Below are 23,317 nucleotides of genomic sequence, written 5' to 3' on the forward strand. Positions count from 1 at the left end.
ACACACTCAACCAGACTTCAATTGGCGCTTTGCGCGCAGTCGTCATTAACTACGTTTCCTGTATTAAAAGGCGCTTAATTCACCGCCACAAGGTGAATGTGTACGGTTTAGTCAGGTCTCTGAAATTTTTTTTAAGACTGTATGAATCTTATCATAGTGGATTAGACGAATTGTCTAAAAAAAAAAAATATATATATATATATATATAGGTATATAACAGAAAACGGGGGTGTTATCCCCGTCACTAGAGCGCGTAATCACGCAATCGCTTTTACTCAGAATAAAAATGTATAAAGACAGTCGGATTTCATCTCATATAAACAATATTTGTTATATTAGCCTCGATAATAATAAATATAAGGTGATGTTTTGTCACTGATGTGTAGGATCAGTGAAGTTCTCTCTAATAGCGCTCCCTGGAGAGCGCAGGATCAAATTAAGCTTTGAGGATGAAAAGAGCTCAGGAGGCGAAATGTTTGTTGCTTCCAATGTGGTTGGTCTTTGAAGACAGGGATTTCTCTTTTTTGTGGTTCATATAGTTCCAGCATCATGCAATAATTAGAGTGATGCCACTCAAACACGTGATGTCCCGATCACATCATAAAAATTCAACTGAAGTCAACTCAACAGTATGATCATGCATAACTTTAAAACTGCAATGCTATTATCACTTCTGTCTGAATTGAAACTGTCCGTGTGGGTCCTGAATAGATTCAATTGCTGCATTATGAAAACATCATATCATGTTTTCCATGAAATCGCTTGCAGAAAGGACATTATTAAATTACTTTTATGCACAATGGCAATGGAATATGCATGCAAAAATTAAAATCCACACATGGTGATTAAGAAGAAGTTCACAATATTGACATACTGAGTATGTTGAGTTTTTTCAGACACTGGAAAAAGGCCAATTGGAAATTTTCAAATGTAGATTATGTTTAGGCTTCTGATTTCACTTTATAGGCTATATCTATATCTGTATTAGTAATCTGCTGTCACATGTCTTAATAAAGGCACATGATTTAATGTCTTCACTATTATAGCCCATCAAAAAAAAAACAAAAAAAAACGCATTAACCTTTTGTGACAACATGCCCCAATAACTATTGTCACATTAATATTCTAGGCTTTTTTTTTTTTTTTTTTTTTTTTTTTAGCAAAATTTAACGATAAAACATTTAATTTAACAGTAAAAATTAACATCAAATATCAAATTATTATTTTGGCTGACAAATACTACAATTATTAAAATGTATAACATTTAAAATACATGTGACGTCTTATAAAAAAAATAAATAAAAAAAAATCCTATCCAAAAAGAACAGCATTTAATTAAAGAAACTTAAATGGAGTTTAATTGAAACCATCTCATATCTCAGTCTAAGAAAGTGTGACTCACGGAGCAACATGCTGGGATAATTTGAGTGAGCCATAATGGCAGAATATTTTCAGAATCATATTATACACTTTCTACACACACTTCTACCCCATAAAGCACAGACTAAACAGGCTGCAGTTTTAACACCCTTTGAGTTTCTCAAAGTATCCACACACAGCCTTCCGCATTCTGGCAGTGCAACTAAAATACAAGTCTTCTAATAACTAACTCTCCATCTCTCAGTGATACTGTAGATGGCAATCTCTCCCTCTGGCTCAACAGGCTCATGGATTGTGATTAACCCAAGTCATAAGTGTTGCAATATGTTTCACACATTTAAAAAATCATTGGAATAATAGGTCCATAATTTTGATGGGAACACAGACACAGCCAATAAACAAAATAGGATATAAACAAAGCGTCTAATTATTCTTGGCAGAACCGTGCAAGAGAAATCAAACCGGCTCACTCAGTGACAGCCGTCAATCAAAATTTTGCCGAATGTTTGTCTTGGGACCTCCTTCAGCTTTAACATTTAACCTGATATTTCATTAGTAGGGAAAAGCGTATGCTTTAAACATGTTCCTGAAGAGAAGAAACAATGTGAAAGAACAAGCAAGACATTTTCAATATAGTTTCCTCCAGCAAACACTTATACCTTCAGATCCTATTTGCCATTTTCTCATGAAAAACAACAAACAAACAAACCAAAAGCAAATGCAAAACCAACAAAATCAAAAGTGATTATCTACTGACTGATTGTTTAGGAACACATATTCATAACTCCAGCTAGAAAACAAGGTAAAGTAGCTTAGTATTGCTCGCATATACTGTATGAAAGTCTTGCAGGGTGGCATGAGTGGGGGTGGCGATGGTCTCTTGGGTACGTTGCGAGTCTCTTGTATGTGGGAGGGATAGAAAAAGCTTCAGGAAGCACTGACATGCATCTGGCACATCGTTAAGAGAGAGAAAAAATTGTTTGAGTTATACAAGTTGCGATTGAATTACATGCCGTTCGCCCTGAGCACCGAAAATGTGTTCAAGATTGGCCAGTGTTATTAAAGATCAATTTTCAATTCCCAAAAAGATCAATCAGAGTAGATATAATTGAATTCACAAAGGTATTATTCCAAGAGTTTGCCTGATTTTTGTTCACATCTCGATCACTGATGTGTTTGGGAAATAAAATCAATCTTGATGAGAAATGAGTGATAATTCCTCCTAGATGGATGCCAAACATGTGAGATTCATGGCTATCAATGAAACAATGATGCAAATAAAATTTAATAAGAGAAATAAAGCAACTGTCGACATGTCTAAACAGAGAGGCGTGTTAAATCATATACACAAAGAGATATCAAAGAGCATTTATCACATCTGAATCCACTTTGCCGGTACAGTATGGCCGCCATCTGCCAGCAATATCAGAGTGGAGCGAATGCACGTGATTCGAGTGCCTCGAGAGCTCTGCCCACTTCTTTTCGGGCGTCTCGTTTGATCTCCTAATGAGCCAAACGGAGCCCACACAGCTGGCTATGATGTGCTACAAAGATGAGGGGTTAGAAGGCATGCACCGAGCAAGAACCCGGGATTACCACGCGTGCGCCATTCCGAGCTGCGCGTCACCAGACACTCGAGCTGGATTCGAACCAGCTCAAACGCTGATGATGTGATAAGCCGAACGTAACCGAACCCTTATCTGCCGATGCCGTGATACGCCGAGCTGACAGCGTAATCCGGCGCGGGTAGCTCATCAGAAACGGCTGTAAGAGGTCGGTTTCAACACAACCAGACAAGCAGTCGTGCAAAAAAATCCAGCAGCAACACTTGCCCCCCTCACGGCGAATTATAAGTGATGACACGAGACAAAGAAACCATTGTTGACTGGTAATGTAAACACGAAGAGACACTGAGCTCCAGGGCTTTAATGATATCCAAATGACTCCAATTCAGATTCATACAGCCCTGGGATTATGTAACGTGCTACATGAGTGTTTTTCTCTGCTTCTTTCTCGTCCTGCATTCTTTCGACGGTTGAGAGGAAAAGTACAGCCACTTAAGTCCCTGGATCAGGGCTCTATTTCACAGTGGTGCATTTTTTGAGACACTTAATTATGGCTTTATGTGGGGAGCAATTTGATGGGGCTATGGAGGCTTCCAATTTTAAATAGTTACTTTCCATCCTTGGCACGCTTCACGAGAACATACTCGCGCGAGCGGGACGGTGATGATTCGTACGCAGAATTCATGGCCTTACCTCATCAGGAAGACCTTCTCAACATCCTTTCAACCCCCAGATTTAATCTGAGCCTATAATTGCCATTTTGTCATTGACTGGTCAGTGACATCATCACTGCAGACGAGATCTTTAGTATTTGTGTTGCCAGTGAGGCACAAGAACTGGCTCTGAGAGCAAATTGGACCCGTGTTATGGTCACGAATTTCAGGAACACGACGGCTTTTTGGATGTGCGCTGTGTTCGTTATGGAAAGTGGAGTGGGGGGCCTGTGGTGGTGGTGGTGGTGGTGATGGAGAAGAGGGGGCTGGTGGCAGGCTACAAAGACAATTTCCTTTTTGCTCTCATTGGCATGACTGTCTGCCGCCTCTAGCCTTCATGGAGGTCCTTAATTGAGATCACTTGTACATAAAAATAGGAACAGAAAAGGAACTTTTGCGGCTTGTGAGGGGGAAAAGCGGAATAAAAAGGCTGGTAATATGTGACAAAGGCTTCCATTAAAATACCCGTAACACTTAAGTCAAGTATAAGAGATTGAGGGCCGTTGCCATGGCGACAGCTCGGAGATTTATTATCCTCCCCGACTTCAAGTAAGCATGCGACTAGTTCCCCACAGTGAATTGTGTGTTGAGAAACGTGTCACACTGACATTCCATTGAGGCCTACCTTATAACGGGAATTTGGGGCAGGTAAAAATACATTTATAAATATTGAAACAAAAAATAATATGTATATAAACTGAGCTTGAGCATGCATTTTCAACATCTTCGCGTGACCAGTTAACCATAGCAACAGTAGACTGTTTTTTAGACAAAAACATAAATATTGTCATTTAAAAATGTTTTATCACAAAACATACATTTAAGATTTCTAAAAATAAAAAATACATTTAAGATATTTTAGACTCTGATTTCACAGTACTAATAAAAGAGCAGGCAAAAAGTACCCGGATGACCTACTACTTCCCGAGAGATTCTGAAGTGTGCATTCGATGGACACTTTACTATCCCATGAGGACAGGATTTGTGAATGGCATTGTAGCGACGCAACTGACGTTGGTAGATGGAGAATGTAGTATGTGCAAATTATATTTATACTACAAACATATATACTATACTGTATAGAACACTTTTTTTATTGGTCACAAAGTAGTTACTTTTTGAAAATAAGTATCTACTCAAGAGAAGCCCAAGTCTTTATGTCACTTTAAGTCATCGGATCACTCAAACAATTCATTCAAAACACTGATTCATTCAGGAACAAAACTAGTAATAAATCATTCAATCAACCGATTTGTTCAAAAGATTGGTTCATTCAGCCGTGCCATTAAGGCGTGTGTCCACCAAAGCATTTTTTCTCAATGCTAGCATAATTGTTTTTAATGGGAGCACTGTGTTTTTAAAACGGCAGCAGTGTGATGAGGTGCTGATCGTCTATTTCATGCTGTGCACTGAGCGCTCTGCGATTTTTACCGATCGTCGAGAGTTGAAGAATGTTCAACTTTGGGTAAAACGCAGTGTGACAATCACCATCACTTTTTACCCAGCCAACCATTCAGAGTGGAGGAGGGGTGGGACAAATACCACACCAACCAACTGCTACATACTGCTTGTACTACAGCAACAGATGACAACAACAAGCATAAGGCCGTGTCTCTACCAAAGAGTTTTTTTCCAGTGGCTAATGTACTTTTCCAATTGTTTTCAATGGGAGCACCGCGTTTTTTAAACACCAGGAGCGTAATGAGACGCTGAGCATCCTCTTCAACGCTCCAGTACTGAGCGCTCAGGGGTTTTTTTATCAGTCGCCTCGAGTTGAAGAATATTCAACTTTGAGTAAAACGCTGCGCTCATCACTGTCAATTTTTAGCCACCCGTCCAATCAGAGTGGAGGAGGGGCGGGACAAATACAACACTGACCAAATGTCACAACATTCTTGCTGTACATCATCATCAATAAGCAGAGAACTGAACAAAATGGATGAGAAATTAATATTGCTGGTCTCCGAACATACATAGCAAAAACTTTACATTGTGTCGACATTTTTAGTCTGAAACAAATTATCTGCAAAATCAGTTACAATGGTACAACAGTGCTGTGGATATTCCGTATCATAGCAACAAAGCGTCTCACCTGAAAAAAAAAACAAAAAAAAAAACGCTGTGCTGCCGAAGCGCTCTCAAACGCTCACAGATAGGCGTTTTCAGCAGAGCGACTAGTGTTTTCAGCTGGCTAAAAACACTTTGGTGGACACACAACCTGATAACAGAAACAAAATAATCTAAAACAAGAGCTAGAGCAAACAATTTACATTGTATCAACATTTTTATATAGAAACTACACAGAACTATCTGTGAAATGAGATACTAGTAACACTTAGCAAGCAAAGCGTCTCAACTTAAAGGGTTAGTTCACCCAAAAATGAAAATAATGTAATTTATTACTTACCTTCCACACCCGTAAGACCTTCGTTAATCTTCGGAACACAAATTAAGATATTTTAGTTGAAATCCGATGGCTTTGTGAGGCTTCCATAGGGAGCAATGACACTTCCTCTCTCAAGATCCATAAAGGTACTAAAAACATATTTAAATCAGTTCATGTGAGTACAGTGGTTCAATATTAATATTATAAAGCGACAAGAATATTTTTGGTGCGCCAAAAAAAAACAAAATAATGATTTCAAAACAATGCTTCAGGAAGATTCAGAGCACAAATGAATCAGTGAATCAAATCTGCTGTTCGGAGCGCCAAAGTCACGTGGTTTCAGCCGTCAGCAGTTCGATCTGAATCATGATTCAATAAAACTGATTCATTTGTGCTCCGATGCTTCCTGAAGCAGTGTTTTGAAATCGGCCATCACTAAATAAGTCGTTATTTTGTTTTGTTTTTTGGCGCTCCAAAAATATTCTCATCGCTTTATAATATTAATATTGAACCACTGTAGTCACATGAACCAATTTAAATATGTTTTTAGTACCTTTATGGATCTTGAGAGAGGAAGTGTCATTGCTCCCTATGGAGGCCTCACTGAGCCATCGGATTTCAACTAAAATATCTTAATTTGTGTTCTGAAGATTAAGGAAGGTTTTGCGGGTGTGAAACGGCATGAGGGTAAGTAATACATGACAGCATTTTCATATTTGGGTAAACTAACCCTTTAAAACAAATGCTGCACTGCTGAAGCGCTCTCAAGCGCCCACAGCTAGGAGTTTTCAGCAGAGCGCCTAGTGTGGCTAAAAATGCTTTGGTGGACACACAGCCTTACTGTGTGTTGCTCGGGACGCACAACAGTTAATTATGCCGAGGCTTTGTTTCTAACTATTTGGTGCAGCACAACAGCAAAATATATAAATAAATGCAATTGGTAAAATAAAATAATAACAAATAAAATAAAAAAAATAAAGCATTCCAATGCTATTTGTTTTGATATTTTGTTCAAACACTTTTGGTGGGAACTATATATAATTTCATATATATATATATAAAGAAACATTCAGCCTACAAAAAGGCTCTTCCTTTTACATGCATAGGTTGGGTTGCATTTCCACCTGATATCTGCTGTGTAATTGAGCGAGTGTGGATTAGTGATTTATTCAGCAGAGTCGGAGGAATAATCAAGGGATCAGTCTAAAGCAGACCCTCACACGAGGAACTCCTGGACGAGGGTCGGGTATCACTTCTGTACAAGAGCGTGCTTATTTTGGACCAGATTAACCTTCAGAATTCCACCTCACACTTTCCCCTTCCGCTGTGGATTGCACGGGTCTACTTCCTCTCTGAAACGGCCTGGTTATAGTTGAAAAATATTTATAGTTATTACGCCGTTCTCATGTATCCACAGTCAGTTAGTTCTATTTTTTGTGTGCAAGGTAAAACTAATAGCAGATTTATGTGGGGGGATTTCACCTCATCCCGCAGTAGATTGAGGATGATTTATTGGCTGTATAATGTGAACTACTGATGGATTGAGTAACTAGAGGACAACCCAAACAGGCAGGTATCCAGAAGGCAACTCGCAAGGGAGCTATCACCTATCACCTTGCTGCTGTACAGCTCCGGCTTTATTTCCCTGTTTGGATGCAGGAGGGCTTGTGCTCAGGTGTTCAAAAAAGAAAAAGTCTGGATGAAAGGGAAAAAAGGGAAAGTTGGGATATTACCGCAGCTGCATAGAGTTGCTTTCTCTTGAACGTAAACCTTAGGAAGGGGTAAAATATAACCTGGCCATATGTGCACAGCAGTGGATTAAATGAATTATTCCAGGACGTCAAAAATCTGTGGAACCAGGTGATTTGCTTGGCTTCTAGTCGGATATTTCTTTTGCATAAAACTAAGGCTGCCATTGTTTGCTCGAAATCGAATCATTCTCATGGGGAGCAAACCTGTCCAGCTCTCTATTCTTTAAAGACATTTCAACTAGAGCTGGTCGTTCCCAGTGCTTAAGGGAAAATGGTAATACAACCCAAAAACCTTCTAAGTCTCCGACTCTCGTGATGGTTACTGCAACAGGCTAAATGTGATAGCAGGGAGGTAATTGAGAGAAAATGCTACTGCAAGTATAGGGTAATGATACTGCCACAATGACTTTAGGGTTTGGGAATATTTTCTTTCGGAACTGACTCCAGTCTGAACAGATTATATTCAACCTCTCTGAACTCTTTCCCTGTTAGAAGTCCCAAAAAAAGAAATATAGTATATAGACATCTCTTTCTACATCCAGAGCATGATAAAACGTTTTGGTTGCCCATTCTCTGTCCATACAAAAATGACATCCAGAAATTCTTGAAGCACCCCTGAAGATAATATACAAGTGAACGGGTTCCAATAGATTGAAATGATTAATTACTTTTGCAGCTGTTTTTGTGCAGTTATACTGAAACAAAAGTCTTTGCTTCATGCAAAAGATGGAGCGATTTTTCTGTAGCAGCCAAAATGTGCGCCACATTTTGAAATCCAAATGATATCTAATTTAGGGTGTTGAAGCAAACTCAGAAGAATTTTAACTTGTGAAGGAACATTTGACTGACTTCCCGAATCCCATTGGGAGAATTTATATTATTGGTAATCGCAGCACTTTAGGAGTGATACGCCTGTGGTTTGCCTGCGACATACCAGTGCAATCTAGACATTTTCAGAATTGAACAAAATGACTCTTTGGCATTTAACTGCAGGGATCTCAGATGTCTCAAATTCACTGTGTTGTGTTACTCGTTTTATTTAACTCCTAAACTGAGGGGTTAAACAACAATAAAACTTCTGAATTATAACAATTTGCTCAGCCTTACAGGATCATATGTTCATTCTCTACACGTCATGATAATTTAATGAACATTATTAATATGAAAGGATAAAAATACATTTAATGAGTTAAAAATATGAGCATTTTAAAATACAAGAGATGTCGTGACTGGAAAGAAAATAATTGTTTTAATTATCCTCTTGAAGATCTCTTGAAGATATTAAGATCTTGATCTAGATGTGCAACACATCCAAGTCTACTTAAATCAGCTACTTTGCTGATTAAAAGCCCTGGAGGCAATCCAATCACACTAATTATACATGTTATTATGTAACTAGCTCTAGGGCCAGACTGTCTGATCTTTATAAAACATCATTTTCACCAATTAACTGAAAATAAATCTCACAACAAAACAGAATAGGGTGATAACTTTCTGTACCTAAACATTAAACAGTAGCCTTCAATGAACTTCCCCTCGAGGAACTATAAATCAGTGGTTCACAACTGGTTCTCGACACAACAAGTGCAGGTTTGTTTGATTGGTTTGCTGACGACAGCAAAATAAATGCAAATGATATGCAACTTTTCTTATTCTTATTTCCTGAAACAAAACCAGTTGAGGAAAGCTATAATGTTTGAACTAGTAATGTCAAATCGATTAATCGTAATTAATCGCATCTAAAATAAGTTTATTTATGTAATATATGTGTTTATATGTCAAAATGATCACATCTAACATAAAAGTTTGTATGTAATATATATAATTTCTATATATATATATACATAAAAATAAACAATATGTAAACAACTTATGTTAGATGCGATTAATCGAGTGCTGTCAAAACAATTAATAGCGATTAATTGCATCTAACAGACGTTTGTGTTGATGTAATATGTTTATATATATATATATATATATATATATATATATATATATATTACACACACACACACACACACACATGTAAACAAACTTTTATGTTAAATGCGATTAATCGTGATCAATTGATTTGACGTTACTCGATTAATCGCATCTAACATAAAAGTTTGTTTATGATATATGTGTTTATTTGTCAAAATGATCACATCTAACATAAAAGTTTGTATGTAATATATATAATTTCTATATATATATATATACATAAAAATAAACAATATAAAAATAACTTATGTTAGATGCGATTAATCGAGTGCTGTCAAAACAATTAATAGCGATTAATTGCATCTAACAGACGTTTGTGTTGATGTAATATGTTTATATATATATATATATATATATATATATATATATATATATATATATACACACACACACACACATATATGTAAACAAAATTTTATGTTAAATGCGATTAATCATGATTAATTGATTTGACATTACTCGATTAATCGCATCTAACATAAAAGTTTGTTTACCTTATATATGTGTGTTTACACATTAAATATAATTATTTTTCTTATATATGAATACACACATATGTAAACTTTTGTTAGATGCGATTAATCAAGTGCTGTCTAACATAAAAGTTTATTTATATATTACCTTATATATATTAACTTACATTTAAGTTTATATATATATATATATATATATATATATATATATATATATATATATATATATATATATATATATATATATATACACACACACACACATAATATGTAAACAAACTTATGTTAGATGCAATTAATCGCAATTAATCGATTTGACAGCTCTAGTTTGAACCTAATTATTTGATCAAGGATGAATAGCTACAGTATGTAGACCCAAGCACAAAAAGAACTGCACACACTTAGCATGACGAAACGTCACCACAGGGTCGAGGTGAAGGCAAATAGCAGTAAAGAGCTGGCTTCGTTAGACTTGGGTTAACCATACTGTAATTTTGAAGCCCTGAGGAGTGTCCCAGCGGCCATTTGGTTGCTGTTTACCAGAGAGATAAATTCCACTGTGCCTGAAGGGGAAGGTCATGGGCAGCGCGTGGGCTGAGTGTGTATACCGGTGGTCAAGTGTAGGCTGGTATGAACATGTGGCTTTAGCGTGTTCACATATATGTGGGACTGTTTTAAGGACTATTTGAATTCAGATGAGAACAAGCTGCTTTGTTTCCACAGAGGGTCTTGCAATTCATTTTTAATTAAAGAAATTTCTGATCTTGTTAAATGGCAAAGCAACATGATGTCAGTAAGATCAAACATATAAAGTTATGAGCATCTTTAGGAGGGATAATATTTGATGACAAATTTATGTCTTCACACTCTTTGGCAGCCATTTTTTTTTTTTTATCTTATACTAACAACAGTTGCCACTTTTAATACACTGTTCCCACAGATTATTGTTTTTTAAGTTGTGATTAATTTGAACTGTGGCACATAACAATTGAGACACCAGAATATGACTGAAGAAAGCATATTTATGCATGTCAAGAATAATCCTCCCAAGACAATATTGTCTTTCTTCTAAAGAAAAAAAAAAAAGACATTAAGAAGAAAAACACATGAAGCGCATTTTCTCACAGAGAGTATCTGTCGTCACTAAGAGTTTGAGGAAAATAGCCGGTTTTCTGTCCACATGTTTTATGCAAATTTTAGGATATTGCATAAAAAAATGCTGGATAAAAACATCAAGATATGAATAAAATATAAAACAAACATATATATGCCCCCTTGAAGATATATGGAACTATGGAAACTTTTTGATTTTTAGTTGAAAAAAGTCATGTGATTATACACTGTTTTTGTGATATTACAGTTTTTTTTTTCAACTTGGCAATATACTGTAAATAATAACTCCTACAAAGGAAGCATTTCAAGGCAAGCCTATATGCTCATTATTTGAAGGCTTTTCAAAAAGTTGGCAGCATCCTCATATTCTCCTCAGACCAAATTCTAAGTGAACATTGTAGTGATTGAAGCCACCACAGTGAAATCACTCCTATAAAGCACTGTGACAAAAGATGGTGGATGAAGTGGATGAAATGGTGAATAAAAAACATATATAAACAAGATTAGGGTCAGTATTTTTAAAAGAAATTTATACTGTTATTCAACAGGATTGCACTTACACTATGTAACTTTTGGCACTCTAATGGTTAATAAACAAAACTGCATGCGTCTTGTGGAAGAAAATTGCAGCCAGAACAGTTTATGTCTATGATGAGTCACGCAGGTACTGGGCTAATCCGCAGCGGTTAAAATAGTCTGAATATAAACACTTATTATAGGCGTACTGTAATGATTCAGGATAAGACAAAAACATGGTTTGGTAGATGGATTCATGATGTACTCACTCATTATATACATTTTGTTTAAAAAAAAAAAAAAAAGTACATAGTGTACCTTTAAATTCATCAAAAGTGGCAGTAAAGAAATGTATAATGTTACAAAAAGAGTTCTTTTTCAAACAAATGCTGTTCTATTCATCAAAGAATCCTTGAAAAAATAATCACAGTTCCAAAAAGCATATTAGAATGATTTCTGAAGGATCATGTGACACTGAAGACTGGAGGAATGATGCTGAAAATTCAGCTTTGATCACAGAAATAAATTATATTTTAAAATATATGTGACCCTGGACCACAAAACCAGGGTCATAACAGTCCATTTTTTTTTATAAAAATTTAGATTTATACATCATCTGAAAACTGAAAAAATAAGTTTTCCATTGATGTATGGTTTATTAGGATAGGATATTTGGCCGAGATTCAACTGTTTGAAAATCTGGAATCTGAGGGTGCAAAAAAAATCTAAATATTGAGAAAATCGCCTTTTAAAGTTGTCCAAATGAAGTCCTTAGCAACGCATATTACTTACAAAAATAAATTTTTGATATATTTACGGTAGGAAATTTACAAAATATCTTCATGGAACATGATCTTTACTTAAAATCCTAATGATTTTTGGCATAAAAGAAAAATCGATAATTTTGACCCATACAATGTATTGTTGGCTATTGCTACAAATATACCTGTGTGACTTATGACTGGTTTTGTGGCCCAGTGTCACATATAAAAATAGAAAACAGTTATTTTAAATTGCAATAATATTTTACTACATTACAGTTTATACTGTATTTTGATCAAATAAATGCAGCATTGGTGAGATTTCTTTCAAAAACATAAAAAAATCTTTCCAACCCCAAACTTTTGAATGGTATCCCATGAGTTTGTACCTATGCAGAACATTAGAAAAAAACACTTATGAAGTTTGATTGTTAGAATGCCATCTATGTAGCCAGCAGGCAATGAGGCAGCTCACCAAGTTTTGGAAGAGAACCGAAAAATCACAATATGCTTTAAATCCTCTGAGAACTTTCTTGTTAAATCAGTGTTTTGCCATTCTCTTGCCTAAGAGAACAGACATTCCATTTCCCACATACACATCAAAACAACACAGAGACATGCACGCCACCAACAAATCAACTAATGTGCTGTAATTATATGTTACCGCTTTGAAGAGCCTAGTGTTTGCTGCTTGTGCATATTTACCCCTACTATTCAAAGAACATTAAAGAGCATCTAAAATAAAACTCAGGAGGACATACACAAGATTTGCTGAAGTGTAACAGACCTATTTAGGCAAACACGAATGTTCTTCATGAGCGACTGAAGTTCAAAATGCTGTTTTGGAGGCTTTCTCTCTCTCTGTCCTGTCTGAATACGTGTTGAGTAAAAGTGAATAGAGAGCCCAGCCCCTTCGTTCCCCATGCATGGATTTCCCAGCATCCCTCAAGACACAACTGTTAGTGTGACATCAAAGGCAATTACCGAACACAGTGTAAAGGTGTGCGCTCTCCCTCTCTGGGCTTTGTGCCGTGCACATATTTCATTTCGGCCTTTGTGAAAGTGTGTGTGGGCTGCTGTGGGCGGGAACGTCTCCCAGAAACCTTTGTGTCCGGTGCAGGACGCAGCGCAGGTGGCATGTCAGTGATTCGAGGGGTTTTTTACAACAGATAGGGCCTTTTGTGCCGAGTGTGATTGAGCTATCGCGTTTAAACGTGTGGGAGGAAACAAGACGAGGGCGATGAAGACAACACAAAGGCCTCCACCGAAGCAGATGGGTGGTGTCTGATCTAGCCGTTTGTCTCTTGTGACATACTGCTGCACCAGCTCAGAGGCGCAAAGTGATCCCTGCCTTTTTTACTTCTTCCTGTTCGTGTCACTGGTCCACTCAGATTACAGCATTAGGCTTGTGTGGGCGTCCGCTGCCAGAACTGGTGTCCCACTGCCAACAAGCTACTTTTCAGGTGTGCAACTGATCCATTTAACACCTCTACCCTTAAGGGAGTGTGTGGGCTGGTAATTGAACCAAATTAAGAGATGGTACCTGTTGCATCGTGATGCTATATGTCCAACCTTTGTCATTTCCGGAGCTCAGTCTGTGCATATGCTCTGACCATGACAAAAGGGATCGGTTTCATGCTCTTCACCTGTATGACTAAGTGCATTAATCAAATTACCTCTTCCTTTTCTCATTCATCAGTTCCTACCAGCTTCATCGGGAAGATCAAAGGACGGTGTCGGACACTATAATACATTCCACCCAAAGTGTAGAGTAACTCTTTAATCAAAATTTAACAGACTTTATTTATTATTTATCTATCTAATTCATTATTTATTTACCTATTTATCTCATAAAAAACCTACTATTGGGGCACTATTGCCTATAATTTTAGCTTGGACTCATTTCAGTGGACTTCTGAATGGAAATTCATGTTGCATTTCCATTTGATGTTCTCATGGACACTGTTTACCGTACAATATGAACAAGCAAACGATCCTATAATATATTTGTGAAAATCCTGTCATCATTTACTCGCCCTCATGTCGTTCCAAACCTGTATGACCCTCTTTCTTCAAAACACAAAAGTAAAAATTTTGGATCTCTATGGCTTCATTTACATTACATTGTTCAAGTGACCCAATTATGATTTTTTTTTCCTCCCATGTGGCACAGATCAGATATGATCCATGAACGTTTAAGCGGGGAAAAAGCGCATGGATTCTGATAGTCGCAGATCAGTTTCAGGCCTCATTCATATGTGGATCAGATATTCCCATCATTGCGAGGCGTACGTCATTGAAAAAGCGACAGTGGCGAATGGCGTCAACCAAAGTCCCTTTAAGAAAAGTCATTTCACTGGGCGGCCATCTTTGAAATGCCTCTCATGCATGCGAGTGCAGCTCCTATCTCTTTGAATGGGGAAACTCTGCAAAGCTGTTTGCAAAGCTTTCGATTAAATTTCATATTTGAAATCAACAATGAAATCTGACAACATCTGTCTCATAAACGCTCAAATCATGACAAAAAAAACAGCATTTTTCAGGCTGGATCAAGCTAATGTGCATGTGCAGTCCTAAGGACACATATCTATAGGAAGCGTGCATCTGACTATAGGAACCGGAGCTTCTAACAGCCACTGCGGTGACGCGATGACTTTACCAATTGGCGATTATTTACACTGTAAACTCCTAATACTCAAAATACTTAATTGGTTTAAGTAGGGCAAACTTAAATTGAACAAATTAGTTCAGTTTAATTAACTACTATGAGTATTTAGAACTTTCTTTTTCTTTTGAGTTCACAGCACTGACATATTTCATTGTTTTGAGTTGTATGAACTCATTTCTTTTAATTTAGACTAATTTAAGATTAACTGAAACTGGACTAGGATTTTTATTTCCCAGCATGCTTTGCCCAAGGCACTTGAAAGGGAAAGTAAATGCTAAAATTAAGTGTTATACAATGTTTTTTGGACAAGATTAATGGTAAGGGAGATTTAGTAGTGATTAATGTTTTATGCTAATTTAGAAGAGTTTTAATGTGGGTTTTAAGTTGCACTCATTCAGTAAGTGCTATACCATGCTATTGTTAACATGTTAGCAAATTGGCATCTTTTGTATTTTCATAGGATTAAATAATAACTATTTTGATTTAATAAAAAAGTTTATTAACTAAATATTGTATGTTAATTGCCATCAAAATGTATGAGTTAGCTAACTTAGTATTTCAAGTTAGGAGCAATTAACATGTATGAGTACTACAAACTTAAAACTTGATAGTTCTGCTTACTTATTCGGGTTTACAGTGTAGAAGGCGGGACTTATTCCACCATATTGCGCAATGCACTTTCTCCCATTCAAAACAATATGAGTGATGCGTATTGTGTTATTCTATAGTCTTCGCGTCAACTCAGGTGGACACCAATCGTGATCACATGACTTTTCAATGGCGCAATGGAGAACGAAGGCTCAACCTAGTGTTTTGCTGACATCACGCCTTTTCGGCCTATAAGCTTTTCTGGGTCAGTACGTCTACCTTGGGTTTTTTTCGTCAAGTGTATAGTGTAAAATGGATCTAGTCAGCAAATCAAGCATCAAGACCTGCAATGTAAATGCGGCCAAAGAGAATGACTTAAACATTGCTACGCATGTGATCAAATCAAAAAAGAGATCATAGATAGTGGCCTTATATTTTTACATTTATACTGTACATTGTCACGCTATTCTGGTCAGCAACGGATGATATAGACGATATACTCAAAATAGTCAGAACACAGAAAAATGCAGGAGACTTGAAATAAATGTTGACGAGAACCGACAAAACAACTGAAACATGGGGGATGCAGTATTTAGATACAAACATGTACAAGCATAGGTAGAGTTACGAAGAAACCTGGAAGATGGACAGGTGAACAGAATCAAGTAATCAATGAATAAAAGCCACAATATACTTCAAACGAAAGCGAAGAATGAACTGATGTGATGCCATTTCGAACAAAATCAGGTCAAAACGAAGTTCATTTGGAGTCCATTTCGAAAGTTTGAAATGGCTTGCCAAAGCAAACTCTCAGGAAAAGTTCGCTTCAGCTGCAAAACATCTTCGTACTACCATTGGCCTGTGATGATGACGTAATAAGAGGTGTACGCTGAGGCTCCGCCTTCTTTCGTGCAGAACTCTTCTCTGACTCATTTCATCTGATGAGTCCGTCGAGGTAAGACCTCCGTGAGTGAAAACATGAACACACTAGATAGTCGCTTTATAGTAGAAAATGACATTGCGCTTCTGATGAAATGAGGCACTGACACTGTTTTTCATGTTTTATACTGTAAAGCTGCTTGCTTTTAAGCTATCTTTTGAATAAAATGGCATATAAATAAACGTGGCGTGACTTTACTGGAGGGCTAATTTGCAGTTTTATCATGCATGTTGTTACGATAAGATGCTTTTCATATGCTTTCTATAAAAAATACTTGCTGTTTTCTCATTTTTGTTGTGTTTATTTTGTTACAGAGGAAAGCGCACAGCACATATTTACATATTCATTGAAACGTCACTCTCAGCAGTGTGGGCGGAGTCAGATGTTTGATAACAGTATATTGCTACTCACGTATTTTGAACTTCATTTTACCCCTAAACGAAGAACAAAAAAGAACTTTGCCATAAGTGTATCACGGCCTTCACCATAGAAACAAAATATATCATAAAATAAACTAAGGAAACTAATTAGGAACACAGGCAAACAGGAACTGAGCAAGCAGAGTGAAAAACCGAAACCAAAACAGAACATTCATACGTACAATTATTCCATGGTAGCAGAAGTAATTTAGTGCGAATGTGAGTTACATAAATAGGATAAATAAATCATAATATGAATAAGAGCAATAAATACATATTATAATATTAATATTAATTTAATTATTAATAATAAAAGGCAACTGCTCAGATTTTACCACGGACTCTCATATGACATCTCAAAAGCAAACCAGCCTCATTTTCATAATTGTAATGATATATTTGTCACAAAATTTTACTTTATAATTTATATGCTATTTTAGTCATAGAATTGGGCAACAGTGATCGAGGAGACTATAACCTCAAAGTCCTTTCACAAAAGGCGTAGTGTGCACACAAAACTCTACCTGACTATTAGCGAATGAATACACCCCAAGGACCATTCAATATCTAAAAATTGCTGTCGAAATTACATGTTTGCTCGCCAGCTACAATTAAATAGCTCTAAATGAATATGGCTTTGATGATATTTTTAGATGATCCTCTCTCTTTCACAGAAGCTGCAGCTCAGGGTCAGAGATTTTCCCCTCGCTTCAATTACCTATTGATGAGAGGGCTTCCCTGCTCTGGCACTGCTGCGGAAAAAGCAAGTCTGGTTTTCTTTTAAGATGTCTCAGGAATGACGGCGGGCGGCGGGATCTGAGCAGACGATGCATGCAACAGAAGCTGCCTTTTAATACTCATCTCAAATTATTTGGGATTCTCTGGAATGCTCATGGACTGAGAGTCACTAAACTGTCTTCTTTTCTTTAATCAATCTATATTTTTTTTTAAATATCTCTCTTGCATTCTCGCTAGATGATAATTGCTACCATGGGATAATTGTCAATATCGTAGCTCGGTTTTGATAACGAGCAACAAAATATGCCCTGGAGGAACCTAGCGAGTCTGTCTCATGCCACACATGTAGACAATTACTCCACACCCATCTGCCATTAGGCAGTGTTACAGAGAATGTTTTCTACTTAATTAAATCCAAATCTCTCAATAGTGGAGCCTGAATGAAATATAATGTGTCTGTTTGGGTCTGGTTTCTTTTTTCCCTTCTTCTTTTTCTTCTTCACTGGTCATGACATTTAGCAGTTCACACTAATATGAAAAGTTTAATAGTATCTAAAGCGCTAAATATATAAATGCACTTATTAAATATATTTGCTAATATATAAAATGTGTAATGCAAGTCAAACCGATCAGAATTCAGCACACTACCACACACCAAGAGTTTAAACTTTACAGAAACCTCAATGCTGTATGTGTAAAATAATAATAGTAACCTTTTATTTATTGATAAAATTAACCAAATTCTTTTAATAATATGGCCATCAAACCTGCTCAAAATCTATTAAGCAGATAACATACCAAAAGAGGCTTTAATTTTGAGTTACAAAGTCAACTTGTACTTTCAGAAAGCAAAATGTAAGATAGCAAAAAAACAGCCATCATGAAAAACATATTGCAGAAAATAAAAAAAAATCATAAAATAACTGTTTATAAATGTTTTATATCTATAGTCTCTAACAACTCGCACAGAAGTAACTTCTTTGAAGGGCATAAAACAGTTTTTGATTCTAAATGCTACTTTCAATTAAATATAAAATATAGCCATTTAAAAACTCTGTGTATGAAATAAAACACATTAACTAAGGGTCTCAGGTGGTCTTTTACTGTACATCAGCACATATCTACACTAGCCACAATCAAGACATGCTCTCCTCCAGCAGGCGCTAAACTTTTCCCCGGTCCCGTTCTCATCCTGGTCTACTCTCACCCCAGAGAGCATGCAGAGGGTCAGAGGTTACATGCTAATAGATGGCGCTGATTGCTGCAAGTGGTTCTCGGTTTCTCCGTTTGCACACGGCCAGAGAACAACACGCGTGCTGAGGGAGCAGGCCTCGCACAGCTGTGTTTGGAAAGCAGACATTCAGACTCGAAAACGGCTTTACAACATTTCTCTTGGAGGAATCGGCAAAACCCATAGATCAGAATGAATGGGCTCCCTTACTTCTCCTCCATGACATGGGAAAGTCATATTTTTTTATGCACAATATGGATTTGTGCTTGCCTGTTATTCTAGTGTATTTAATGTTTTTATATTTCAGACACTCTTTTTGTATATTTCAGCTCAGCATCAGGTGTCAACAAACATAATAAATTATAAAATGAGTAGGATTTTTAGTGAGCATCCAATAAAAAATCCAATATTTCAAATATATGCCTGTGTATATATATATATATATATATATATATATAGAGGGAGAGAGAGAGAGAGAGAGAGAGAGAGAGAGATAGATATAGATAGATAGATAGATAGATAGATAGATAGATAGATAGATAGATAGATAGATAGATAGATATATAGATAGATATAGATAGATATAGATAGATATAGATAGATAGATAGATAGATAGATAGATAGATAGATAGATAGATAGATAGATAGATAGATAGATAGATAGATAGATAGATAGATAGATAGATAGATAGATAGATAGATAGATAGATATGGTAACACTTTAGTTTAGGGTTAAATTTTAACTTTTAGCATGCATATTACTAGGACATTTGCTATTTATAAGTAATTATAAAGCACATATTGATTCCATATTCTGAATGACCATATTCTACATCCCTTAATCCTTACCAATACATAAACTTAAGCTAACTTTAATGTGGTTCAGATAACATAATATTTTGAGTTTGTGTTGATTAAATCAATTGCCTTCATTGTATTAACTCAAATTTCAATGAACTCAAAATTAAGGCAACCAAGCAACTTACTTTTTAAAGTCAAACCAACATTTTTTTTTTTACAGTATATATATATATATATGTATATATATATATTATTTGACTTTCTCATCTGTAACCCTTGAGGGCTTTCAGTTTTTACACACCCACTAACCTAACAGTCTATGTCAAACATTCACTAATTTGCCTTAATATTGGATTTCATTCTCCTTCTTTTTGAAGCATATCCCAAAAAGCATGCATTTCATTTAAAATGACACTTCAGCACCTGAGCTTCCCTATACATGCAGTCAGGCTTTGCGATGGCTGGCCTAGCCGAATGTTTGTAAACATCAACACATGATTGTTGCTTCTCAAAACAGAGTTCCTTGTTATACGGTCTACCGCGCGGAACGGTCAAAAGCAGGGTGAAATCCTTGGGCACTTACCCCAGAAGAAGTTCTGCTGACATGAGGTCACAGAACTAAAGAGGCTGTTAGATGCCATGGTCGCCACCGTCGGTCCCAAATTTCGCTTCTCTGCGGTTTTCGGTGACCCTTGACGCCTTTTAGGTTAGGAGTGTGCAGCGTGCCAGTGGAAGATGCAAAAAAGGAAAAAACATCCACAAAGAAATGCGTTTTTGTATCAACTATTTTCATGACCACAAGTAATAACCAGGTCTGGTTTAGGAAAAAATGCAAAAATCTGTCGCCCTATTGGACAGGACGGAGCCAAGCTCGCTGCAGAGGATAGTGCGGTTGAAGCGTACTTACTGGTTGGTGCGGTCCTCAAACCTGAAGTTGACCGGCGACAATTAACCATTTACGTGCCGCCGGCAGCCCCATGCAAAAATCCCGAGCCGAACTTTTCTGCGGTTCTGTGGTTGCTCGGGAGGTGAGCGGAGCCTTCACACAAACCCAAAGAGACACGAGCCTTTAAAAAATCTTTTTTCTTTCCCTCAGAACACTGTCACTGGAGAAGCAGGGTCACATGCTTGTGACATCACTGGAGTCTTGCGGGCCAACTTTTTTGCTCCCTTCCTCCGCTGCCTTCCTCTGTTTTCCTTCTTCTGAAGACGCGTGGTTCGCCGGCTCTTCCTGGCACTCCGGAGAGGGAAGGGGTGGGTGTGATGCTGCTGCTGCTACTCATGAGTCATGAGGCTTCGAAGGGGGGCGTGAACGCTCAGCCTTCTCCCTCGACATGTGTGCGTACTTCTTTCCCTCCTGCTCTCTTTCTACCTCTCCATCCGTCGTAGTTGGTTGGCGTGCCGTAGCCCGTCTCTGCTGACCCTGAGGTGATGTGAGGATAGCTGCTTATAAGGTGGAAGCATTGTGTCTTAGAACTCGATGCATCTAAATATGACATATCACCTGATGTCATTCAACTACAGTAACATACACAAACATTCAAAAGTTTTGAAAGAAGTGTCTTCTGCTCACTAAGGCTGCATTTACAGTAAAAACAGTAACAATGTGAAATATTATTACTATTTAAAATAACTGTTCTCTATTTCAATTTTCAGCATCATTACATTTAGTGTCACAGGATCCTTCAGAAATCATTCTAATATGATGATTTGATGCTCAAGAAACATTTCTGAATATTGTCAATGTTGAAAATAGCTTTTTGTTTGTGTAGAAAACATGATTCTTTGATCAATTTGAACTTTTCAACTGTTCAACTTTTGATCAATTTTAATGCATCACTGCTGAATAAAAGTATTAATTTCATTTTTAAAAATCTCCAAACTGACTCCATAAAATGTAGTGTACACCCTGATCAATGATTGAGGGGAAAAAAAAAACATATTAAAAAGTAAAATAAATAAATAAATAAATACAGAATCTGATTATATAAAAATAACTAAGCAAAATAAAAATTAAAATATTCACAAAAAATAAAATAAACAAATAATAATGTGGAGGCCCTTCACCCCTAGTAAAAAAAACCTATTTCATACTAATTATACTTCAAATCCATTAACATATTTATTGACCATCACTTAAGACTTACTGATATAAAATTATAATTAAACTTTATTTGGAGTATTTCTTTATTGCACGAAGCACATTTTTAATATCAAACCTAAAAAGTGTTTTAATATCACTACAGATTGTATGATCTTTGTATAATATATGTCACACGTGACCTTTTCAACATGATTATGTAATGCGTGGCGCATTGCATAGCTAGTGCAAGACGAGCATTTGAGGTTAAAAAGTATATCTATTTTTATCTTTTTTTAAAAAACGACCAATCGTTTTGCTAGATAAGACCCTTATTCCTCATCTGGGATCGTGTAAAGCCCTTTGAAGCTGCACTGAAACTGACATTTGGACCTTCAACTCATTTGTAGCCGTTGAAATTCATCAAAATCCTGGAATGTTTTCCTCAAAAACAATCATTTCTTTTCAACTAAAGAAAGAAAGACATAAACATCTTAGATGATATGGGGGTGAGTAAATTATCAGGAAATTTCAATTCTGAAGTAAATGCAAGATGCACCTAAAGTATACTTGCAATAGTTCCACTTTAACACAATCAAATATACTTAAGTCCAAAATTAGTTGTTCCAATTTAGCAGACTTTAAGTATACCAGTTTAGTATACCAAAAGTACTGCAGGGTATTGTTATTTAGCACACAAATATGTAAATGTATCTGTAGTATACTTAACACAAAATAAATGTATTTCAAATACATTTTAGTATTTGTTTTTTCACTAGGGATCTCTTTCAGTTTCTTACTCATAAAGACACAACACATGCCTGGTTTGAAGCATCTGTCTCAGTATGCATGTGTGAACGAGTCGGCCTCTCTGTTCTCCAAATGAGCAATTCTTGTAAGAGGCAATACATTATTCTGTACCTGACAGCCGGGTGTGTGAAGAAGAGATGCCTCCCAAACATGACAAACCACTATCACGCTCGGTGACTCACTGGTTTCACACGGCACGCAGACGTTTGCCTGGCAGTGGCTCTGGGCTGCTTTGTGATCCTGCTAGTAGGTATTTGTTTAAACAGATAAAGAATGCTGTAGTTAGAATGTATCAAAAGTCTGGAATGTATGGAATGTGTTAGATATTTTATTTCAAGTTTAACCTAGTTGAACACGCAGTGAGGGGAGTAACTAATTAAACATATACACTATCCACTAA

The 23,317-nt window shown here is 36.6% G+C and overlaps 1 protein-coding gene across 1 annotated transcript in view; it reads right to left on the minus strand.

The window, feature by feature from the left end:
• runx2b (RUNX family transcription factor 2b) overlaps positions 1–21,049 on the minus strand; it is a 53,051-nt gene extending 32,002 nt beyond the window's left edge. The window contains exons 1-2 of the mRNA XM_067383211.1: positions 20,935–21,049; positions 20,611–20,726 (exon numbers count right to left, since the gene is read on the minus strand). Of these exons, the coding sequence (XP_067239312.1) occupies positions 20,611–20,668 (58 nt within the window). The 5' untranslated portion in view covers positions 20,669–20,726; positions 20,935–21,049. The remainder of the gene's footprint in view (positions 1–20,610; positions 20,727–20,934) is intronic.
• Positions 21,050–23,317: the final 2,268 nt, after the last annotated feature.

The sequence above is a fragment of the Chanodichthys erythropterus genome, chromosome 4 (assembly GCF_024489055.1).
Source record: "Chanodichthys erythropterus isolate Z2021 chromosome 4, ASM2448905v1, whole genome shotgun sequence".
Classification (NCBI taxonomy): Eukaryota; Metazoa; Chordata; class Actinopteri; order Cypriniformes; family Xenocyprididae; genus Chanodichthys; species Chanodichthys erythropterus.